Below are 18,684 nucleotides of genomic sequence, written 5' to 3' on the forward strand. Positions count from 1 at the left end.
TGCACTTCGCCCTACAATAGTGGCTCGGAGGAGGGGCGTGTTACTGTCTTGGAAAAACGAGAATTGGCCCCCCCCCTGCAAAATACCCCCTATTCCTCGGCTAAACCAAAACTTTGCTGGTAAGGTAGAAAACCCAACATTTTTACTAAAACACCTATATTAACCTTATTAATGCTAGCAATAAGTTATTTTTATTACCCAATTAGATAAAAATAATACCATACCAGTCTTATATAGTTAATTTAAGCCCGGCCTATAAAAATACATATAACCTACTTGCCCTAATATAAGGTAATATTAATCTAACTAATATTATAAATAACGCATTTTAATTAATCTATTAAGCCCAAACTATTTAATATTTACTATATAAAACCCGCTTAAAAAGTTAAATTATATAATTTATTAATAAAAATATTATACCACCTAAATAATTATATACTTAAAAGCTAATTATTAAGGCAATTAAGGCCTAATAAATTACTTAAAAGTACTTATAAGCACCCTTAAAAACCGCCTAAAATAAGGCTATTATAATAAACCAAGCAATTTAAAGGGCATAAAAAAATACTATTAAAGTTAATAATAAAAAAAATATATTTAATAATAAAAAAAAGAAGGCTCTAAAAGGTACTAATAATAAAAACCCCTTTGCTAATAAGATAAGGTTCTTAGCAAATAATAATAGCAATAATATTAAACATTTTAAAAGTTGCCTAATTAACCCCCTAATATAAGCACACTTAGGCAAACTAGCCCTAACTTTATTTATTAAAATTTATAACTTAAAAGCCAATATTACTTTTACTATATAACCCAAAAAATAAACTATTATATTAAAAAAGAAAAATAAAGGTTAAAAGATTTAGGGCCTTTTATTAAATTATATTAATTTATTTAAAAACTTAATTAAAAAAAAATATAAAAATTATTTAAATATAATTATTAAGCTAAAAAACATTTTTATTAAAACTAATTAGCTTATAAGCTAAAAATCTTTAACTTTATAATTAAAAACTATAAAAAAAAATATTAATAAAAAAATTAAAATACTTAACTATAATAATATTATAAATATACTTTTAAATTTTAAAACCCTTTTTTAATTTTATATAACTATAAGGTTATATTACTAATATAAAAGTTATAAATATTTATATTATAAAATAATTACTTAACTAGACACCTACTAATTAAGGTCTTTTAGCTATTACTAACTATTTAATAAATAACTACCCTAAAAATAATTTACTAATAATTAAATAAATAGCAAACTTAAATATACCTAATAAAAATTTAAACCTTAAAACTCCTTAATTTATATTAATAACTATTAAATAAAAAGTTAAAATAAAAGTAAAAACAAATCCTATATAAAAAAGTATAAATAACTAATAAAAATATAGCTATATTTTTTAAATAATTATTATAAGGCTAATTATTACTATTAAAATAAAAGAATTCCCTATAATAATAATATTTTATTAGGCAAAATAGTATATATATTAACTTATTTAATAAAAATTTAAAAACTAATTTAATACAATTATAATAAATAATACTATAATTAAATACCTACTAAAAGTCCTTTTTAATTATTAAATAGCTTAAATAAAGCCTAATAAAAAAAGCCTAATAGTAATAAAATTAGCCTTATTCCTCTTAAAAAAAAGTAATAAAAATAAAAATAAAAAAAAAGTAATATTAATATAATTATTAATCTATTATTTAATATTAATTTACCTAAAATTAAATATAGCCAAATAGCCTTAATAGGGCCGCTATTATTACTACTATTATTAGCTTCTTTTTATAAATTTAATAAAACCCTACTACTACTAATAGCAATAATAATAGCGCCTAAAAGCCTATTATAAAAATAAAGGCTACTAATTATTTTTTTATTATTACTACTATAAATAAAAGAAAATAAAATAATTTTATATTAAAAATTTATTATAAAAGTGCTTTAAAAACATTTTAAAAACCTATTAAAAAGGGCTTAATTTAAACAACTTATAAAAGTTATAAGGTATAAAAAGCTTAACCTTTATAGGCTCCACAAAAAGGAGAATATTTAATTTAATAGGTATAATCTAAAAGCTATTTTATTAATTAAAATGCTAGTTAAGCCATACCTAAAAGGAAAAAAGAATTTTACTAATTTCTTTAATAATAATAATAATAATAAAAACTTATTATTATAATAAAAGCTATTAAATAGCCATTTAATAAACTACTAAGCAAATATTAAAAGTATATATTTTATAAAACTTATAAAAATTATCTAACTAACTAATTAGCTTTATTTAATATTAGACCTTATAATTAGGTTAGCTATTTAATAAAAAAATTAAAAGCCTATTAAAATAATTCTTTATATTTAATAAGGTAGAAAAATTATATAATAAATTTTAAAAAACTTTTTAAATAAAGAAAGTAATAATTAAGCATATAAAAAGATATAGTTAGTAATAAAAAATAATTAAAAAAAAAAGTTAATTATTTTAAACAAATAAAGTAAATTAGGTGCCTAATATTAGGCAACTAATTAATTAAATAAATTTGCCTATAGCTAATTTATCTACCTTAACTCTAACTACTAACCTAACTATTTAACTTGCAAATAATACTTTTCTACCCACATAACTACACTCAACTAAAATTTTATCAATCTTAGTCCTTATAACTTTTAATTAATACTATTATATTTACTTTATTTTATACTTTTTTCTAATATTTATATATAATAAAAATATCCTTAAATAGCTTTAGCCCTAAACTTAATCTTTTAAATATAAAAAAATAAAAATTAAATAAAATCCTCATTTAAATTATAATTTAATAATTTATACTAGTACTAATAATATAAATAATACTTTAAGTTACTAAAATATACTTTAATAAAATTAAAATTAAAAATATAAAGATAAATACTTATACTTTATACCTTTTATATTTATTACCTTAATTATCTTTATACTATAATACTATAAAGTATTATCCATTATAAAAATTAACCTTAAGCTTAAATATAAGTTTATTTTTAATAAAACACTCTTTATTAGCCACTATAAAAAGTACTTTTTTATTATATAACCTTTATACACTATAATAGCAAATAAACTATCAAATATAATTATAAGAAAAATATAAAAGTAAGCCCCTTACTTAAAAAAATTTTTAACCTATAAAATATACTTAATAAATACCTAACCTATTCTCCTTATACTATCCCGCTTATTAAAACCAAACTTATTAATAAAAACAAATATTTTCATTATATAGCCTAGCTAATATACCCATTAAAGGTAATAATTATAAAACTTCTTATTATATTAGCAAGCTAATATATATATTTATTTATTACTTTATATATAAACTTTAAAAATATTATTTATTATTTTTATAATAATATTAATTTAAAACTACTTAATAAAAAGTATTATATTTTATTAAAATATAGGTTTAACTTATTAAATAAAAAATTTTTAACTTTTAGCCTATATAATCTATATATTAATTAAGCTTTATAAACTTATTATAAAAAAGCAGGTTAATAAACCTTTAAAGCTTATTATTTTAATTTAATTATATTTAATAATAATAATAATAATATACTTAGAGCAACTATATAAATAATAGCAACCCTTTAATAATATCTCTAAATTATAATATAGCTAATTTAAAACTTGGCTTATAGCTACTTATTTAATAAAAATAAATTAAAATATAAATAAAACTTTAACTATTAAAGTTTATAACTTAATAGATAATAGCTTACTATTATTAGCCTTTTTTTTTCCTTTTTTAAAGTATAAGTAGCATTAAGTATAATATTTTATTAAAAATATTAGGTTTTTTGCCCTATTAGCAAAGTTTTGGTTTAGCCGAGAAATAGGGGGTATTTTATAGGGGGGGGGCCAATTCTTGTTTTTCCGAGACAGCAGCTTGCTTAGCTACAAATCAGAGACCAATTCATTCGGTTTCCACGGACCGCATGAACATAAGAGGGGTGGGGGCGTGTCAACTGGTACTAATCACAAAAGCCAACTTGGATGAAGGGCGGAACTCGGCCTAGGCGGGCCAATACATTGCTGCATCATCTTCAAATGTCGTTCTTAGTTCGCATACATCTGAAGGCGCGTCAAGCCCTCCATACAGCACTGTGATATAAACATCGAAGAATTTATTAGTGTTTCTGCATCTTATCAGCTGCCAGTATTGCCAGCCAACCCCATCTAGATCAACCAGCAACTTCCGTTTTACACTTGCCCCTTCTTTTACCTTTCCCGCATTTCTTTTCGGGTCCCTTTCTCTCCTCGATACCGATGTTTCAAGAAACTAACAAGGGACAGGGCAACCTGAATGAACTCCATGAAGCCACCGTATTGAAAGCCGTGGATTCAATTCGCTAGTGATATTAGGGACACTATGGTGAAATCTAACGGTACACTTTACCCAATAACCCCACAGCTCAGGTAGCCCTTCCTTGTCCAGTCGAGACCACTACGGATGGGCACGCTGAACAGCTTGTCGCTGTCCACAAACTGGCCTCTAAGCATCTTCCAGACGGGCACTTCTCTTTTTAAATCCGAGGCTTTGCTGTCCGCTTCAGGGTCCCAGGCCCTCCATCCATCATTATGTGCGATCTTCCACCGGAGCACAACCGGAGGGCTCGCCTGGCCCAGTTCCGGAGCCCCGGTGTCACCCCCCTCGTCATTTTTCGAGGTGGAGCTATCTGTAGTCTTTTCGCCGCTTTCAACTCCATCAGCGTGCTTGGAACCGTCGGAAGGAACTAGTCTATCCAACACGAGGTACAGACGTCCTTCGGCCTTCACGTCGCTCTGCCCCTCGTTGCGGTACATGAGGCGGGCTTGTCGAATCGGGGTTGATGTCGGGAAGTATATCGCACTTTGCAAGGTCAGGATGTTGTTCCCACCTGCACATCTGTCGTCATCTGGGCCCGGGACAGGTAAATCTGGCAAAGCGGAAAGCATAAGCTTGAGTATCTTGGGGTCGCACGTCAGTGGTGGCAATGCGACGATGACTTCCGTATCGCTCCAGTGCGTTAATGCCAGCGGCAAGGGGACGTCGGCGAGGGTCTCGCCGAATGAGTATGTGCATTCCTGAGGAGGGCACTCTCTGAACAGGGTGTCATCGGTGGTTCCTTCGTGGTTGAAGCTGAACGTTGTTAGGGTCACGCGTGCTTCCGTGCTGGCTGTTTCCCTCCGAGGGACGAAGGCGATGGAAAGGAAGTGGAGGTAATTTCCGCAGGGTGAGAATCGAAGTTCTTAGTACACCTATGTTAGCAATTGTCTTCGTGCACGTGCTGCCGCAACTTCATACCTCTCAGACTTGCCAGGGGAGCATCTTGGAGATCCGCTAGATCCGGGAGGTGCTTTGTCTTCCGGGTTCCTGCAACTGTGTCGATGACCTCTAATTGACGCGCCGTGTGTGACACTGCTAAAAGAGGCAGAGTTGGATGTGCTGCGCAGCCTATCCGTGCCCAGATCTGCCTTGTACCAGACCATGGGTACCATGAGGGATCATCCTCCGAGGGCATCAATACCAGGCAGTCTGTAATCTGCCCTGAATCTGTATCGGACTCGCTGTCTGTATACGATGCCTCATCCGCTGTTTCCGTCGTTCGACTGCGCGTGGTTGTAGATTCATCATCCGAATCGTCGTCTGAATCATCGTCTGACATAGACTCAGGACTCGCTGGAGATGGACTGTCTTCTTCCTCCTCTGACTCGCCGGACGATGAGTCGCTATCGCGATCCTGCTCAAAAAGTCCTGTCATATTCGAGTCCGCCACATGCTTTTTCGATTTCCATGTGAAATGCACGACCTGCATCAGCCCATTGCTCTCACCATCGGACTCGAAACTCTGCGTAGACTGAACCTCCCATGACCCTTTTCTTTTTCCATCACCCGTGCTCGAGAACGCAAGAGGAACCCTGTGTTGTTTGCTTTTATCATCCAATATCCGTCGAATACTCAAATCAAGAGCATCCGCTTTCCAGGCCTCGATGATGTGCTTTCCCTTTTCGCCTGTCACACTCATTGTCCAGCCGAGGAGGTCTCCATCTGGGAGGCGGGCGCTGTGGGAGCTCTGTATGATACTCTTCTTCTTGCTGAACAGCGGTATCTGAAGGCGCTGGTAAATTCCATTCACCTGGTGAGATATTACGTCTACCCACAGTGTTGTTCCATGGAATGCAACGCGCAGTATCTGGAAGTCCTTGGCATCAAGCTTCCCAGAAGGACTCAGATGTTTACACTGGTCTTCCAGATAAGCCACGGTTACATGCTTGTGGCCCTTGAGTCGATCCAGATGACAAGAGTTCTCAAGTTTCGTCAGCGGGAGACAAGAATCCAGACTGTCTGGGTGTTGAATGAGGACCTCGCGCCACTCGCTAATGAAATGGCACAGTGACCTGTCGAGAGTCCACCCATGCGAGGAGACTTTGTCAAGCCACTGTGGTAGAGGCACCCCGAATGAATCACTGCCACGGAGTCTCGAGCCCTTAACGCACATTCTGAACGCTAGCCCGTTTCTCCTGTCGACGTATCGTCCGAATAGGTAGGGGCCGACATGTGCTTGTACCTCCAGACAGCTTGGTAGAGTAGGGCTTTGGAGAAATTTCAAAACTGCATGAACAATCTTCTCTGCGGGATGCTGCCCTATCCCGTCACAATGCTGTGCCCAGAACGTAGCGGCGTAGGGAAGAAAAGCGTGTTCCTTCGGGATGGGTTTTGAGAGGATGGCACCGATCTTGGGAGTTGGGCTCTGATATCGCTTGTACTGCAAGTAAGTCACGCAGTCCATGGCCATTGCTTCGTTGGCTTCTTGATGATTCACAAAGTACTTCCACAGGCCTGACTTAGGATCCAAACTGAGGGTGTCAGGATTTTGCAGGAAGAAGTCTTCAACTGTCTTGTGGCATAGCTTCAACAGTGGGTTGTCTTCGGCATCGCCCCCCCTCGGCTTTCCAAACGTGATAAGAGGGCTGCAAAGGTTCTCGATATTTTTCGTGTACGGCACTCGCCTAGGGTCGTGGTCTTCGGCGCCGGGAACGACAGCTAGTGCGTTGCGCATCTCATCCAGTGAGATTGACTGAGCTGCCGCTATCAAAATCAAGAAGGCTCTCCTAGCAATTGTAGAGTATTAGCTTTGGGATCAAGAATGACCCGCCCCCCCCCCCCACACCAAAACAAAAATTGACCAGCGGCAGACTCACCTGGCCAGCTCCTGTTGCTGCTCCGTTTTCATGCAAAGCTTTTCCAACACCCGCATGTAGTAGCCGTTCAAGTTCTTCGGGTACCTGTTCAATGCTTCTTCAATCTCTGCATCCGTGGTGAGTCCCTCACCCCTAAGCGTATCGCATATCAACTTAGAGTAGAGGAAGTTATCTTCATCTTCAGTCCATTCCTCGATGCAGCTTTGGCAGGTGATGTACTTGCTGAAGTAAGTGTGGATATCGTTGGAAACGGATGCCGTTGGCGCCTCGACTTCAATTGCTTGACAATCTTCCATTACTGATCTGATCTTAGGAGAGTTCCGACTGGTGAAGAGCCACTTCACGAGTCCATATGTTGGCATCTTCAGTAGATGTTGAAGTGTTGCCAGTAACACATCATCATCTAGACACTCGTCGATTCCGTCGACCACAACAAATGTCTCTGGACATTGTGTAAGTAAGTCGTGGACAACATGTGACACCGAGTGGATGCTCTCAAGGCCATCGGCGCTGCTGTCGAATTCATCCTTATACCGCTGGACAACCTTGTCGGGGATGTCCGGTACAAATTTGTTCAGCAGCTGCAGAGCTAAAGATCGCAACCCGCTTATCGCAAACTTCCGTTGAGGGCTGTTAAAGGAGTAGAAGAAGTATGCCACTTTCTTGTCTCGGGTCCTTAGATGGTCAACAATTGTGGCCGCGTATACAGTCTTGCCGGACCCAGGTTTGGCGTTGTACCACAGGGCGGTGTTGTCCATGACATCGAACCATTTCTGGAAGCGTTTGTCCTCGAAGAGCCAATTGCAGGTTCCCTCAGCCCGGAGTGCAAGTTGCTCGTCAATGATGGGCGTGATGTCAACATGCGAGCCACTCTTGATCCAATCAATCACGCCCTGTTTCAATGTCGCCTCCTTTGTGTGGATGGCTTGCTCAGCTGTTGTGGCTTGGGCAAGTGCTATGACATTTGACCTGTCACGATCCAGACCTTCCAGCGCCGTTTTGATCTCCCTATCCATAGACCTTGTGGTGCTCCGTATGACAGTCTTTAAGCTATGGCGAGATAGTACGCGACATGCCTTGTACCAAAACGTCACGATATTTTTGTAGGAACTGACGAGAAGATCCTGCACCTCTTCTGTATTCGGGAATGCCTTTGCGAACTTTTCGTAGCACTTGAGGCTGATGCCTATCTGCACCATTGCGTCGACAATGCTCTCAAGGCAGCTGTGCATTTGCATGGCAAGCTTCAGAACGACCCGAGCGCCGGAAAATGCGACACTGACACCGAAAGGGGCAGCGTTCAACACACTTTCGCATAGTCCCATGACCCTGGAGAGACTGTCGATGAATGGATCGAGACGGGCGAGCAACCTCGGGCCGCGACCTGAACTTTTCTGGGTTTGGAGGTCATCCATAAAACCTCTGAGCTTAGCCGCCGCAGCCTGAGTCTCTGCTTTGCAGCCCGGGTTGTTGGCCAGTTCTCGGCGGGTTGCCCTGAGCTCTGCGAGAAATGGATTTCTGGAATCATCTTCGGCATTCAGCTCCTTAAGGAAATCGTCGATTGCTCGTGAAAACGGGGTGTGAATGGGAGTACCATCTTCAAAAGGGCTCGAACTTGGTAATTGAATTCGCTCCGAGTCTGTCACAAAAGGGGCCATTTCGTCGGTCGACGTCTGATGTTATGGAACTCCAATATGTCCGCTGACAGAGCAGATGAGAAGACGAATGCCTCTAATAGAGTAGTAACACATCAAATCACTCTGACAGCTTCTTGGGCCTTCAGCAAAGACCGTGTCTCCGTTGTCGAGGGGTGACAGGCCCAGGACAAGTCTTCTCCAACCGGTGAAGCCAGAACGGCAGCCTGCATATTTTCGTGGCGCGATGATGCAGTGCCCGCACCTAATATTAATTTCGTGCTGACGTGAGATTGCGCCACACCAATGGAATCCTGGCCCTCTTGATAAGCCTTGTTGAGTATTGCATGGTGGCGTCGCTAGTGACCGAAAAGAAATGAGGCTCCGGTTTCCAACGTCTTTGGTTTCTCTTATCAGCGTATTTAGAGCCTGAAGATTAAAAGATTGAACACTTTCTTTCCATCCCTTTGGTTGTGCAACCCTCTCGGAGTGCGATATTCAAGCACGACGAGGTAGGAACTCGCAAGATGTCAAACAACCTGACCACAGCCAGCACAGGTGGCAGGAACTGCCAATTCAGAACATATCACACGAGTCCAAAGAAAGGTGGCGGGCTCGTAACAGAGCTAAAGACAGAGCCTTTTGCAAGACTACAAGATGACACAGATGGCCAATACGCCCTGGTAATTCGACGGAAATTTACCGACAGACAAGAGCTCGAATCCACGACACTCCGAGTCAACTCGCCTCATTTGCTCGGTGTCTTTCGAGATGTGGTCGGATCAGGGTACACTACCGTTGCTTCAGACTTTAAGTCCCCATTCGATCTTACTGCACCATTTCAGATACTTCTGCATTATGTAAGCAATAAGAAGTAACCTCTCTAGTATGCGGTATTAAGCGTGGACGCTGACTTTTGATAGTGGGATGAGCTAGAGCAGGTCTGCAAGACAACGGAAGACAAAGAGGTTCGCCAGCACTGTAAGTATTCCAGGAAAACCCGATTTGCCGTCATGTACCTCTGCAGCACTGTCCCCTCCTGTGTATTGTATTCTATCACATATAATTAGGAGATCTAGGTTGTGTCAACTCTATTAATCATGCCTCTGACGAATCTCTAGTGAGGCTACTGTTCGACTTCATGAGTAATGAAATGGGGCCTGAACGGGATAATGTTCTCAGAATGATTTCAAAAGGGCAGATCTCTTATCTTCAAGCGTGGGTGCTATTCAGACCGGGAGATCTGGTGTACACCTCTCTCATGGGCCACCCGTGGCTCCTGCGGTGCCACAAGACTGCATATGAGGAGAGCACGGTTGCAGGTCCATATATCGTGGTCACTTGTTCCTATACTGACCACGATGGCACGCTCGAGGGATCTGCCACTCACAAGTTCGTCATCCACCAGAAACGATGGTTCGGGTCCGAAAACCCGGCTTTCATTACAGATCTTCCTGTTTATCCTCGACGTTTAGTACGAGGAGAAGATGATCTCGAAGGTCTATTAGAAGAAAGAGGCCGTAAATTTCTCGCCAGAAAGGCGGTATGCACTCAGGCGTATGACGGAATTGCGCAGTACTTGAAGGAACCTCCTGATTCCTTTTTCGATCCTGACATGGCCAGTTTCGAAGGGGTGTGGCTTCCATTCACTGTGAGTTCACACGAGTTCCCACATGGAATTTTTCTCAGCGTGTTGTATTGCTCGAGTACTGAATATCCAACAGGAGACTGGCAGGGTTATTCTCGACCGAAAGACCTTCCATGACGACCAATATGGAAACCAGGTCCCGATAAAGGTCCAGAAACCAGACCCGCTCCTCTGTCCGCCATACGCTTACGGATACTCACTCAGCCGCAAAGACTGGTGCCGCTTCTTTGTTGACCGCATGGATGACGTGAAGTGGAAGCAAGGCGTATGGGACTCATTGATACTAGCTCCGGAGCAGAAGCGCGTTTTACAAGCGCTCGTGACCTCCCATGAGTTTCCCGACAATGCGAGGAATGAGGCGGAGCAGAAAGGCAAAGGGCTCGTCGTGCTCTTGCATGGAACGCCTGGCTCAGGGAAGACGCTCACCGCCGAGACAGCCGCCGAGGGGGCACAGAAAGCGCTAATCTCTGCTTCACTTGGAGAGCTGAACCGCTACAATAGCGCGCGGGCCTTCGAGATACTGCTGAAACAGGTCCTGACCTATGCAACGATGTGGAAAGCTGTCGTTCTCCTGGATGAGGCTGACGTATTCCTCGAAGCCCGTCAGGAATCCCTTGGTGATGGTTCTCGCAACGCTCTTGTCGCAGTGTTCTTGAAGGAGCTAGAATACTTTTCTGGCATCGTCTTCCTTACCACCAACCGTATCGAGACCTTTGACCAGGCTATGAAATCCCGCATTCACCTGGCGCTGGAATATTCGCCACCAGACATCGAGATTCGCAGGCAAGTCTGGATGAAACTGCTCGGCGACGTCCCAAAAGATGTGATGGGTATAGAAGATGTGGACGACGCCGTGGAGAACATCCTCATGGAGAAGCTCAACGGAAGAGAGATTTCCAATGCACTGAACACAGCCCGCACTCTGGCAAGATTCGAGCAAGAAAAGCTTGGCCTGAACCACATCGAAAGAGTACTGCAGGTGAGGCATGACTTTGATAAGAGTATACAGAGGAAGGCAAGACAGATGACCTCGAAATTGACAGACCTCAGCACTAGTGCTACAGGGGGTCTGGTCAGGCAAAGCTCGATTGGTATGGCTGATATTGAGGAATATAAATCCTGAGCATCAGAAGGAAGAGTTTCCGGATATTAGATAGAATCCACGAGGATGAGTTGAGGTTGATGATGAGGGGAGATTTTCACTGCAAGTATCTCATAAACCGTGCCTCAAATCATTCATTCAGTCAACACGAGCGCGACCCGCGGGAAATGGCATCGAGTCTACTAATGAGGCCCCAGCTGACAGATTGAACACTAGAGGTTTAGCGGGGCTCGACCCCTGGCATCCTGATCTCGAAACCTGACTTCCTGGGCTCTTGAGACGGATCCGTAGAGTGGTACGCTACAGGCGTCCCGGCCAAAAGACCACAATTCCAAGTTACCTCACAACTTGGAATCTACCACTTATAAGCCCGTACCACCGTATGAAGGCGCCATGTATGTCCTCGGACGTATACGGAATAGAAGCGAAACCACATAAGCCCGTACCGTCACAGCTCTACTATTTACACCACATAGAGATATTTTACATGCGACCTACCCTATTATAGATAAGTTAGTTAGCTATCTATTTTTAATCTTACTATACTTAATTAACACTTTATAATAGTTAAAAATAACTTACTCTTTTATTTAAATCTTATATTATAAAATTCTTTTTCTTAAATAAATTATTTTATAATTATTTTAATTTTATTATATAACTATTTTATTAAATCTTTAAAAGGTAATATTATTAGAAATAATACCTTTTATTTTTATATATATAATATAAAATTAAATTATATACTTATATATTATATTTTTTTTATTATAATTAGAACTCCTTTTTTAAATACTAGGTCCTAGTTATTTATTATTATATAACCGTGCTATATATATATTATATATATAGTAATTAAAAATGAAACTATAAAGTACTACACCCCTTTAGGTTAAACTAGAATCGACTCACGATCAAGGCACATGTCACTGCTGCTCTATAGGATGAAGCCCATTGACTTTTTGATCCACTCGCGGAACTTAATGATGCTATGGGTTACTCGTCGCCGCTACATTAGCGTCCTCTGCCGTGGCAGTGGGGGATAAATGACGGCGCATTACTATGATACGTGAGGGCTGTCTTCGGTTCAAAAGTGGGCAGGCTTCAATCCATAGTCTGACTTATGCCAATCACCGTTCCTCGGGACTTCAGCCGTATCGCCTGAACTCCATGATATCTAAAACTTGCGCCTCTAACCTCCGATCTCCGGAAGAGCTTCCACTTATAAATAACGTACCGCATACTTGAACTTACATTATTAGAAAAGCCGTCTTAACTCCAAAGGTACTGTCGTAGCAATCCGGCTTACTAACTATATCCTTTACACCGAATAATTATCCCCTCACTTCAAATCCTCACCTGAATCGATGCACCAACATTAACTTAGTATACCCACGTCATTATAGTGGGTGTCTGTATCCCAGACCTTGAAGTTAATACCCCAATCAGAATCTGTCGATATTCCCACGTGCCCATTTGATTTCACAATTGGACCAGTCGTCGGGGGGTGTCCCGGATAGTAGTGTTCCGGCGCGGTTGTTTTCTCGATGGCCTGTGCGAACAGACCGTGGATGTAAGTGGCCGAGGAGTAAACATCCTGGATCGTCCTCAAAACCATCATGAACGTGTTGAGTCTGTTGAGACTCAGTTGCTTCTGCAGGGGGTCGGAAGACTTGGCGTCCACAAGGTGCCCCGTCATAGCTGGCACAAGCACAGGCACTCTAGAAGAGGTTAGCATTGGCCATGATCACAAGCAGGAGAAATAAGGAAACGGGCTCCTGCACCTACATCATTGGTCCTATGTAACTGATTAGTCGCTTGCTGATGATCGATTCTAGCACGTTGTTCGTGTTTATGGCGGCGGTCTGGATCTTCTGCCTCACGTGCCCGATCCAGGCATGTTCCTTATCTGCCGGGACATCTGTGGTGACCTTGTTGCAATGCGGTCTCCACAGGGCAATAGTAGCAGCACTGCTCAAGAAGGTTCAGTGCACAGACTCGTCGAAGACAAGGGCAGGGGTGGAGTTTCTTACTTGTAATGAAGTTGTAGGTGATGGTAGGAGTAGGACAAAACGGGGCTGCTACTTGCAGGCTGTTCGCCAGCTTCTGCGATGGCCCGGTCGAGTTCCTCTTCAGTTGCCTCGACCCAGGTTCGTGAGGGCAGCTGTCTGGTGGGACTGTAGTTCTCGTACAAGATGCTACCCAGCGTCTTGCTGAGGTGCAGGAGGACTATCCACTGTTCGGCGAGCTGGTTGAAGTCCGGAGGTATGTACGTCGTCTTGATCCGCTGCGGCAAATCGTTGATGTCGTCGGTCAGGTCTTCAGCTGAAGGCATGGGGACATCGCAATCCCAGGCGTGGATTCGCATGGGCCGACCCATGGCGAAGCTGAGCCAGCGATCACGGTAGAAGCAGCCTAGAGCGTTGATTGTCAGATGATTATTTACGTAAATCCCGAGGAGATACACACGGGCGCTTACTCCACCAGATACGCCGCCATAACTGGCGTTGCCGGTCTGAAAGACTCTTGTTGTAATGTCTACTGTCAGGATCGCGGTAGAGCCCGAGCGTCTGGCATAAGCTGATGGCAATACCCATCCAATGCCATGAGTCTGTGCGCTCCGCCAAGTCCGAGTACCAGAAAGCCAAAAGGCTGACGGACTGGATGGTGATAATGCGGTCTTTCTCGCATCCATTATCATAGAAGCACTAAGAATAGAGAAAGCTGTTAGTTGATCACAACTGGCCGTTGTTATAGGACGATCCCAAAGACTCGCCTTGGCGCGCGTGAACATAGATTTCTTCATCTCCTTGTGAGACTGATACCCTGCTTGGTAAACCACCTCCTTATCAACGTGCTGTGGCATCTGGTTAGCGCGGGATGCGTCGCTATGGGGAAGAGCCCGACTTACGCTAGCTGCTACAGAGAACATGCTCCACAGGAGGAGCAAGTTGATAGCGGAGGGGCCTCCACTACGGAATGTAGTGAGTACAGCTACGGCATCGACGACCGGTAATATCGGATGGACGTGGTGGAAGTATGCTTTCAACAGTGCCTCGCACACCTGATCACTCGGCAGTGAGAAGACGCCTTTAGAACGGACATAGGCCACATCTTGGGGCATCATTTGATCAGTGCCGGCCATGTATGGGAGACCATAATGTTTTGAGGCCACGCTTGGCTCGCCGACGATATCGAGAATATAACCGATTCCTTGCTGGTCACCTTTGCACATGTATTGTTAGCGGAAAGTTCACTGAAAGGGGGAAAGGAAGAAGAATTCATGCAGAAACCAGTGGAGACTAGTTGTTGGTCTTACATGACCGGGGTTAAAGTGCTGTTGAAAACAATCGTTTCCCAAGTAGCATAGCTTGACTCTTCAGGGAGCTTAATACATTCCCTGGAGGTCTTTGTCTCTCCACTTGGTTTTGGGGGCTATCTATCCTGGGATAGCCAATGTGGAAGTGAACTCTATGAGTTCCCCGAGGGATGTCAAGTACGAAAGTGCTCGGGTGCACACTCATTTGCTTACCTGTATAGAAAGTCTCCGTTGTAGCCTCGGCCGTACCCCCCATAATAAGGGAGGTGGCCAAAGACTCGATTGCATAGTCCTCTGGTCCTGGCATAAGGGGATCCAGACTTAAAGTGTTGATACTGCTACATTTATCCATCGCATTCTCGTAAACATCGTCATCACGTGTGCTTGCAGAACGCGCGAAGTGTGTTGAGTGTGCTGAATGAGTGGAGTGCGTGGAGTGTGTTGCAATAGGCACAGCCTGACGTGCAGAGGGACTTGTGTGCGGAGGCGGAGGCGGAAAGGCGGGCGAGAGGTCGTCGTCTGGCGAACAACTTGACCTGGTGTATGACTGTGGCTGACTGTATCAATATGTCAGCCGTCACTCAAGTGTATTACATGCAAAAACCTGATTAATGACGGACAATGGAACCCAAAACTTACGCGCGAACCTTGCGTCCCCTTACCTGGCACTCTTGCCCGTCGCGCACGCAATTCTGACAAGGTACACCGACTGAGGCGACGTCACACTTAACCTTGCGTCGCCGACACACATTGCAGGCTGTCGGTGCTCTGGTCCGTTTGTTGGCCCGAGAGTCGAAGGGCGCCACAGGAGACAGTGATTCACGAGGTTGTGCGTCTTCCATGGTCGTGGTTGTCGTAGAGACCTCGAGGTACAGCGATCGGGCACGGCTATAACTGCTGAGATGGTTGAATTGTAGAACGAATCCTGCAGATAGTATATATATAATATTGGCTCACTAGCGGTTTGACGCTGACTGGAGTACGAGATCAGCGGTCACGGTGTTTCGGTGGCTCATTGCTCCGCTCCTGCCGTGGCGCTCCATCGAGCTCGTTGAGATATACAACGTGCCATTCTGACCCCTGTTTCGAGGAATTCAATGACGTGAAACCACTAGTAGGGCAAGTACTCCTAATTGAAAGAGATGGTCTGTTGGGGCGGAGGCGGCGGGCCCCGAAGTAGCCAAGCGAAGCTCATAGGGCCGTTGAGAGTGTGATTATAGAGGGAAGTTAGTATAGTATGATAATTAAATAGATAATATCCTAGTAAGAATATTATATTAATAAGAGGTATTTTATTAATTTACTAGAGCTTTTATTTCTAAATGAAATTTCTAACTAATATTAAGTTATATTAAAGTTTAATATATATTATTCTAATTATAAATTATAATTAATTATTAGTTTTATTTTTAATTTAAGTATATTTAAAAATATAAATAATATTTTTAAATAATATTAAATATTTAAAATTTAAAACTTTAAAAGAATATTATTATTAATTATAATAAATATATTATAAGTTTATAAAATTTAATATAATAATAATACTTTTTAAATAATTTTATAATTTTATATATTTTTATAATAATAAGACTTTCTTATAACTTTAAATATAAAAGTATTTTTAATTAATTTTTAAAATGTATTTAATAGATTTTAATATATATTATTTCTATTATATTTTAAAATATTAAGTTATATTTAAATATTAAAATAAGTTATATTACTTAATAAATAAATTAATAATAAATTAATATTTCTTATTTATTTTAATTATTTTCTTTAATTAATTAACTTAATTAATTTATTTAATTATTACTTCTATATAATTATTTACTTATAATAAATCTAATTATTATTTTAATAAATCTAGTTATTATTTTAATAAATCTAGTTATTATTTTAATAAATCTAGTTATATATAAATAAAAGATATAAATAAGGTTGCTTTATAAGGGCTTAAGGTGTATTAAGTTCCCTCTATAACCATACTACAAGCATGACTCAAGTTCTCGAGGATCAGCTAGGTACCCCTCATGTCCCCCAGAAGGGTGACATGATGTGCTTTCCTCGCGGCGAAATTCCAAGTCTCACTTACAGATCATATTTTGCAAGGCTAATCACGGAGATTTCCATACAGCATTGAGATAGTCGTAGCGGTGTTGTTAATATTCAAGATGTTATCTTCGATGAATCTCTCTTAATATTGCCTCCAAGTCTAAGGGATGGAGAATGCACTCGTGACTTCAGCAGTATCTTACGGCTTGCACGCGTCTATCCTGTGCAGCGTTGCCATCCCTTGGCGGTACACTGCCTCCTCCAAGGGCCAAGTCGGACATCTATCTCTTGGGGGTGTTTCGCCGTCTGGCCGTTCAGGCCTGATGGGGAGATCGCGCGCAAGAGCGGTGCGGTGTGGCGCCTAGGACCTCCACCTTCTTAAAGTCCGAGCATGCGTTGGTACTCGGCAGGCACACGTGTACCGTCCTGGTTCCCCACCGTGGCGGGCGTTGCCTAATATAACCATGGGGCCGGCCTGGAGTGATCTCCACCACGCCATCTGGGCCAAGCAATTATTCTGCAAACCCATACGGCCCTTTGGACCCCAATCATAATTCAGACCCAAGCATAAGTGTTTGATTTTGATGATCTTACAAGACTGTTGCAGTCTATTGCTGTATTGGAGAAATGGCTCTGGGGGCTACGTTTTCCTGATCCCGGTACAGAGGTCCCACGGGGCGCTCTTCTTTTGTATTTTGCCCACCTCCCCAGACGGGATCAGCCAGGGGAATCTTGGTCGGTTCCCGCCCAGCCAGGATCAGGCATATACTGTACGCATCGTAGTCTAAAATGTCGTACGATTTGTACCCTAAGCGCGCAACGGGCACTGTGCCTCCTACATCCGCGGTAGAATCCTAGATCTCCGCTTCTTGAGCCTAGCGCTGAGTGCAGTGTTTGATAAACAATCCCGGGGGTGGTTGGCAGTCTATCTTCGGGATCTTCGGGGCAGGGACTCGAAAACAAGAAGATGAACGTCGACACTCGGGGGCCAAATTCGCGCTTGGGCCAGCGGATAAGCCCGTACCCGCGCCGACACAGGGGGCCAGAGGGGATCATGACTAGAGCGCCCGTACGGTACTTATATACGGCTAGGAATAACCAATTGGCAGATTGGTTACTATGTATCATGACCATTTGGACGGGCGGTCGACGCGTGTGGCCAGCGGTCGCGCCTCCCGTTGCAACTAGACCTATACATAGGATTTTCCCTCATATTTTATTAGCATGAGTATATAAGGTATAAAGTATTACTTTATTAAATAATTAGAATATAGTATTTTAAAGTTAAAATAATAGCTTTATTCTAAGAGTTTAAATAACTATTTTATTATTATAGGTATATTAAAAGTTAGTTATTTATACCTTAAATAATTGTATTCACTTATACTCTAATAGAGAGTGAGAGAAAACAATAACCCTATCACTAATAGGGTAGAAGTACCTTTTTTTCAATCTCATTACAGGGGAAAACCTTGCAGTATACTACTTGCATTACTGATAACTCTATTTTGTGGAACACTATGGCTCGCCGCTCCATCTGTTGAGCCTCTGCTTTGTTCAGCCTGCCTGCCCAGCCCGACGATCCCTTCGCCCGTGATGCTGTATTACCATGTATATAAACACTGCCGTTACATCTGGTGCCACTGTCGTATCCGTGATGCGTATCATAGGCCAAG

The 18,684-nt window shown here is 41.4% G+C and overlaps 3 protein-coding genes across 3 annotated transcripts; 1 reads left to right on the plus strand and 2 right to left on the minus strand.

Moving 5' to 3' along the window:
• Positions 1–4,053: 4,053 nt before the first annotated feature.
• On the minus strand, positions 4,054–9,091 carry KVR01_008974 (uncharacterized protein). The gene is made up of 3 exons (XM_044783578.1): positions 7,248–9,091; positions 5,350–7,157; positions 4,054–5,293 (listed from the first exon to the last, which is right to left on the minus strand). The coding sequence occupies exons 1-3, from the start codon at positions 8,903–8,905 to the stop codon at positions 4,458–4,460; spliced, it is 4,302 nt and encodes a 1,433-aa protein (XP_044641476.1). The 5' UTR covers positions 8,906–9,091; the 3' UTR covers positions 4,054–4,457.
• A 186-nt stretch (positions 9,092–9,277) lies between these two features.
• KVR01_009514 (uncharacterized protein) lies at positions 9,278–12,139 on the plus strand. Its single transcript, XM_044785752.1, has 4 exons — positions 9,278–9,741; positions 9,805–9,862; positions 10,003–10,532; positions 10,606–12,139. The coding sequence occupies exons 1-4, from the start codon at positions 9,409–9,411 to the stop codon at positions 11,650–11,652; spliced, it is 1,968 nt and encodes a 655-aa protein (XP_044642016.1). The 5' UTR covers positions 9,278–9,408; the 3' UTR covers positions 11,653–12,139.
• Positions 12,140–13,415: 1,276 nt separating this feature from the next.
• Positions 13,416–15,257, minus strand: KVR01_009277 (uncharacterized protein; the record flags this gene model as incomplete). The annotated part of the gene is made up of 5 exons (XM_044788552.1): positions 13,416–13,602; positions 13,665–14,046; positions 14,111–14,339; positions 14,543–14,856; positions 15,164–15,257. 5 exons carry the CDS (start codon positions 15,255–15,257, stop codon positions 13,416–13,418), a joined length of 1,206 nt encoding a protein of 401 aa, XP_044641779.1.
• Between the last annotated feature and the right edge of the window lie 3,427 nt (positions 15,258–18,684).

The sequence above is a fragment of the Diaporthe batatas genome (assembly GCF_019321695.1).
Source record: "Diaporthe batatas strain CRI 302-4 chromosome Unknown Contig00011, whole genome shotgun sequence".
Taxonomy (NCBI): Eukaryota; Fungi; Ascomycota; class Sordariomycetes; order Diaporthales; family Diaporthaceae; genus Diaporthe; species Diaporthe batatas.

Bases quoted from the DNA above. Each gene is read 5' to 3' on its own strand.
- KVR01_009514 (XM_044785752.1), top strand. From the start codon at position 9,409: ATGTCAAACAACCTGACCACAGCCAGCACAGGTGGCAGGAACTGCCAA. The intron at 9,742-9,804 runs GTAAGCAATAAG...GACTTTTGATAG, and splicing joins TTCAGATACTTCTGCATTAT to TGGGATGAGCTAGAGCAGGT. The intron at 10,533-10,605 runs GTGAGTTCACAC...AATATCCAACAG, and splicing joins GGGTGTGGCTTCCATTCACT to GAGACTGGCAGGGTTATTCT.
- KVR01_008974 (XM_044783578.1), bottom strand. From the start codon at position 8,905: ATGGCCCCTTTTGTGACAGACTCGGAGCGAATTCAATTACCAAGTTCG. The intron at 7,158-7,247 runs GTGAGTCTGCCG...TACAATTGCTAG, and splicing joins CAGCAACAGGAGCTGGCCAG to GAGAGCCTTCTTGATTTTGA. The intron at 5,294-5,349 runs GTATGAAGTTGC...AGGTGTACTAAG, and splicing joins TCCCCTGGCAAGTCTGAGAG to AACTTCGATTCTCACCCTGC.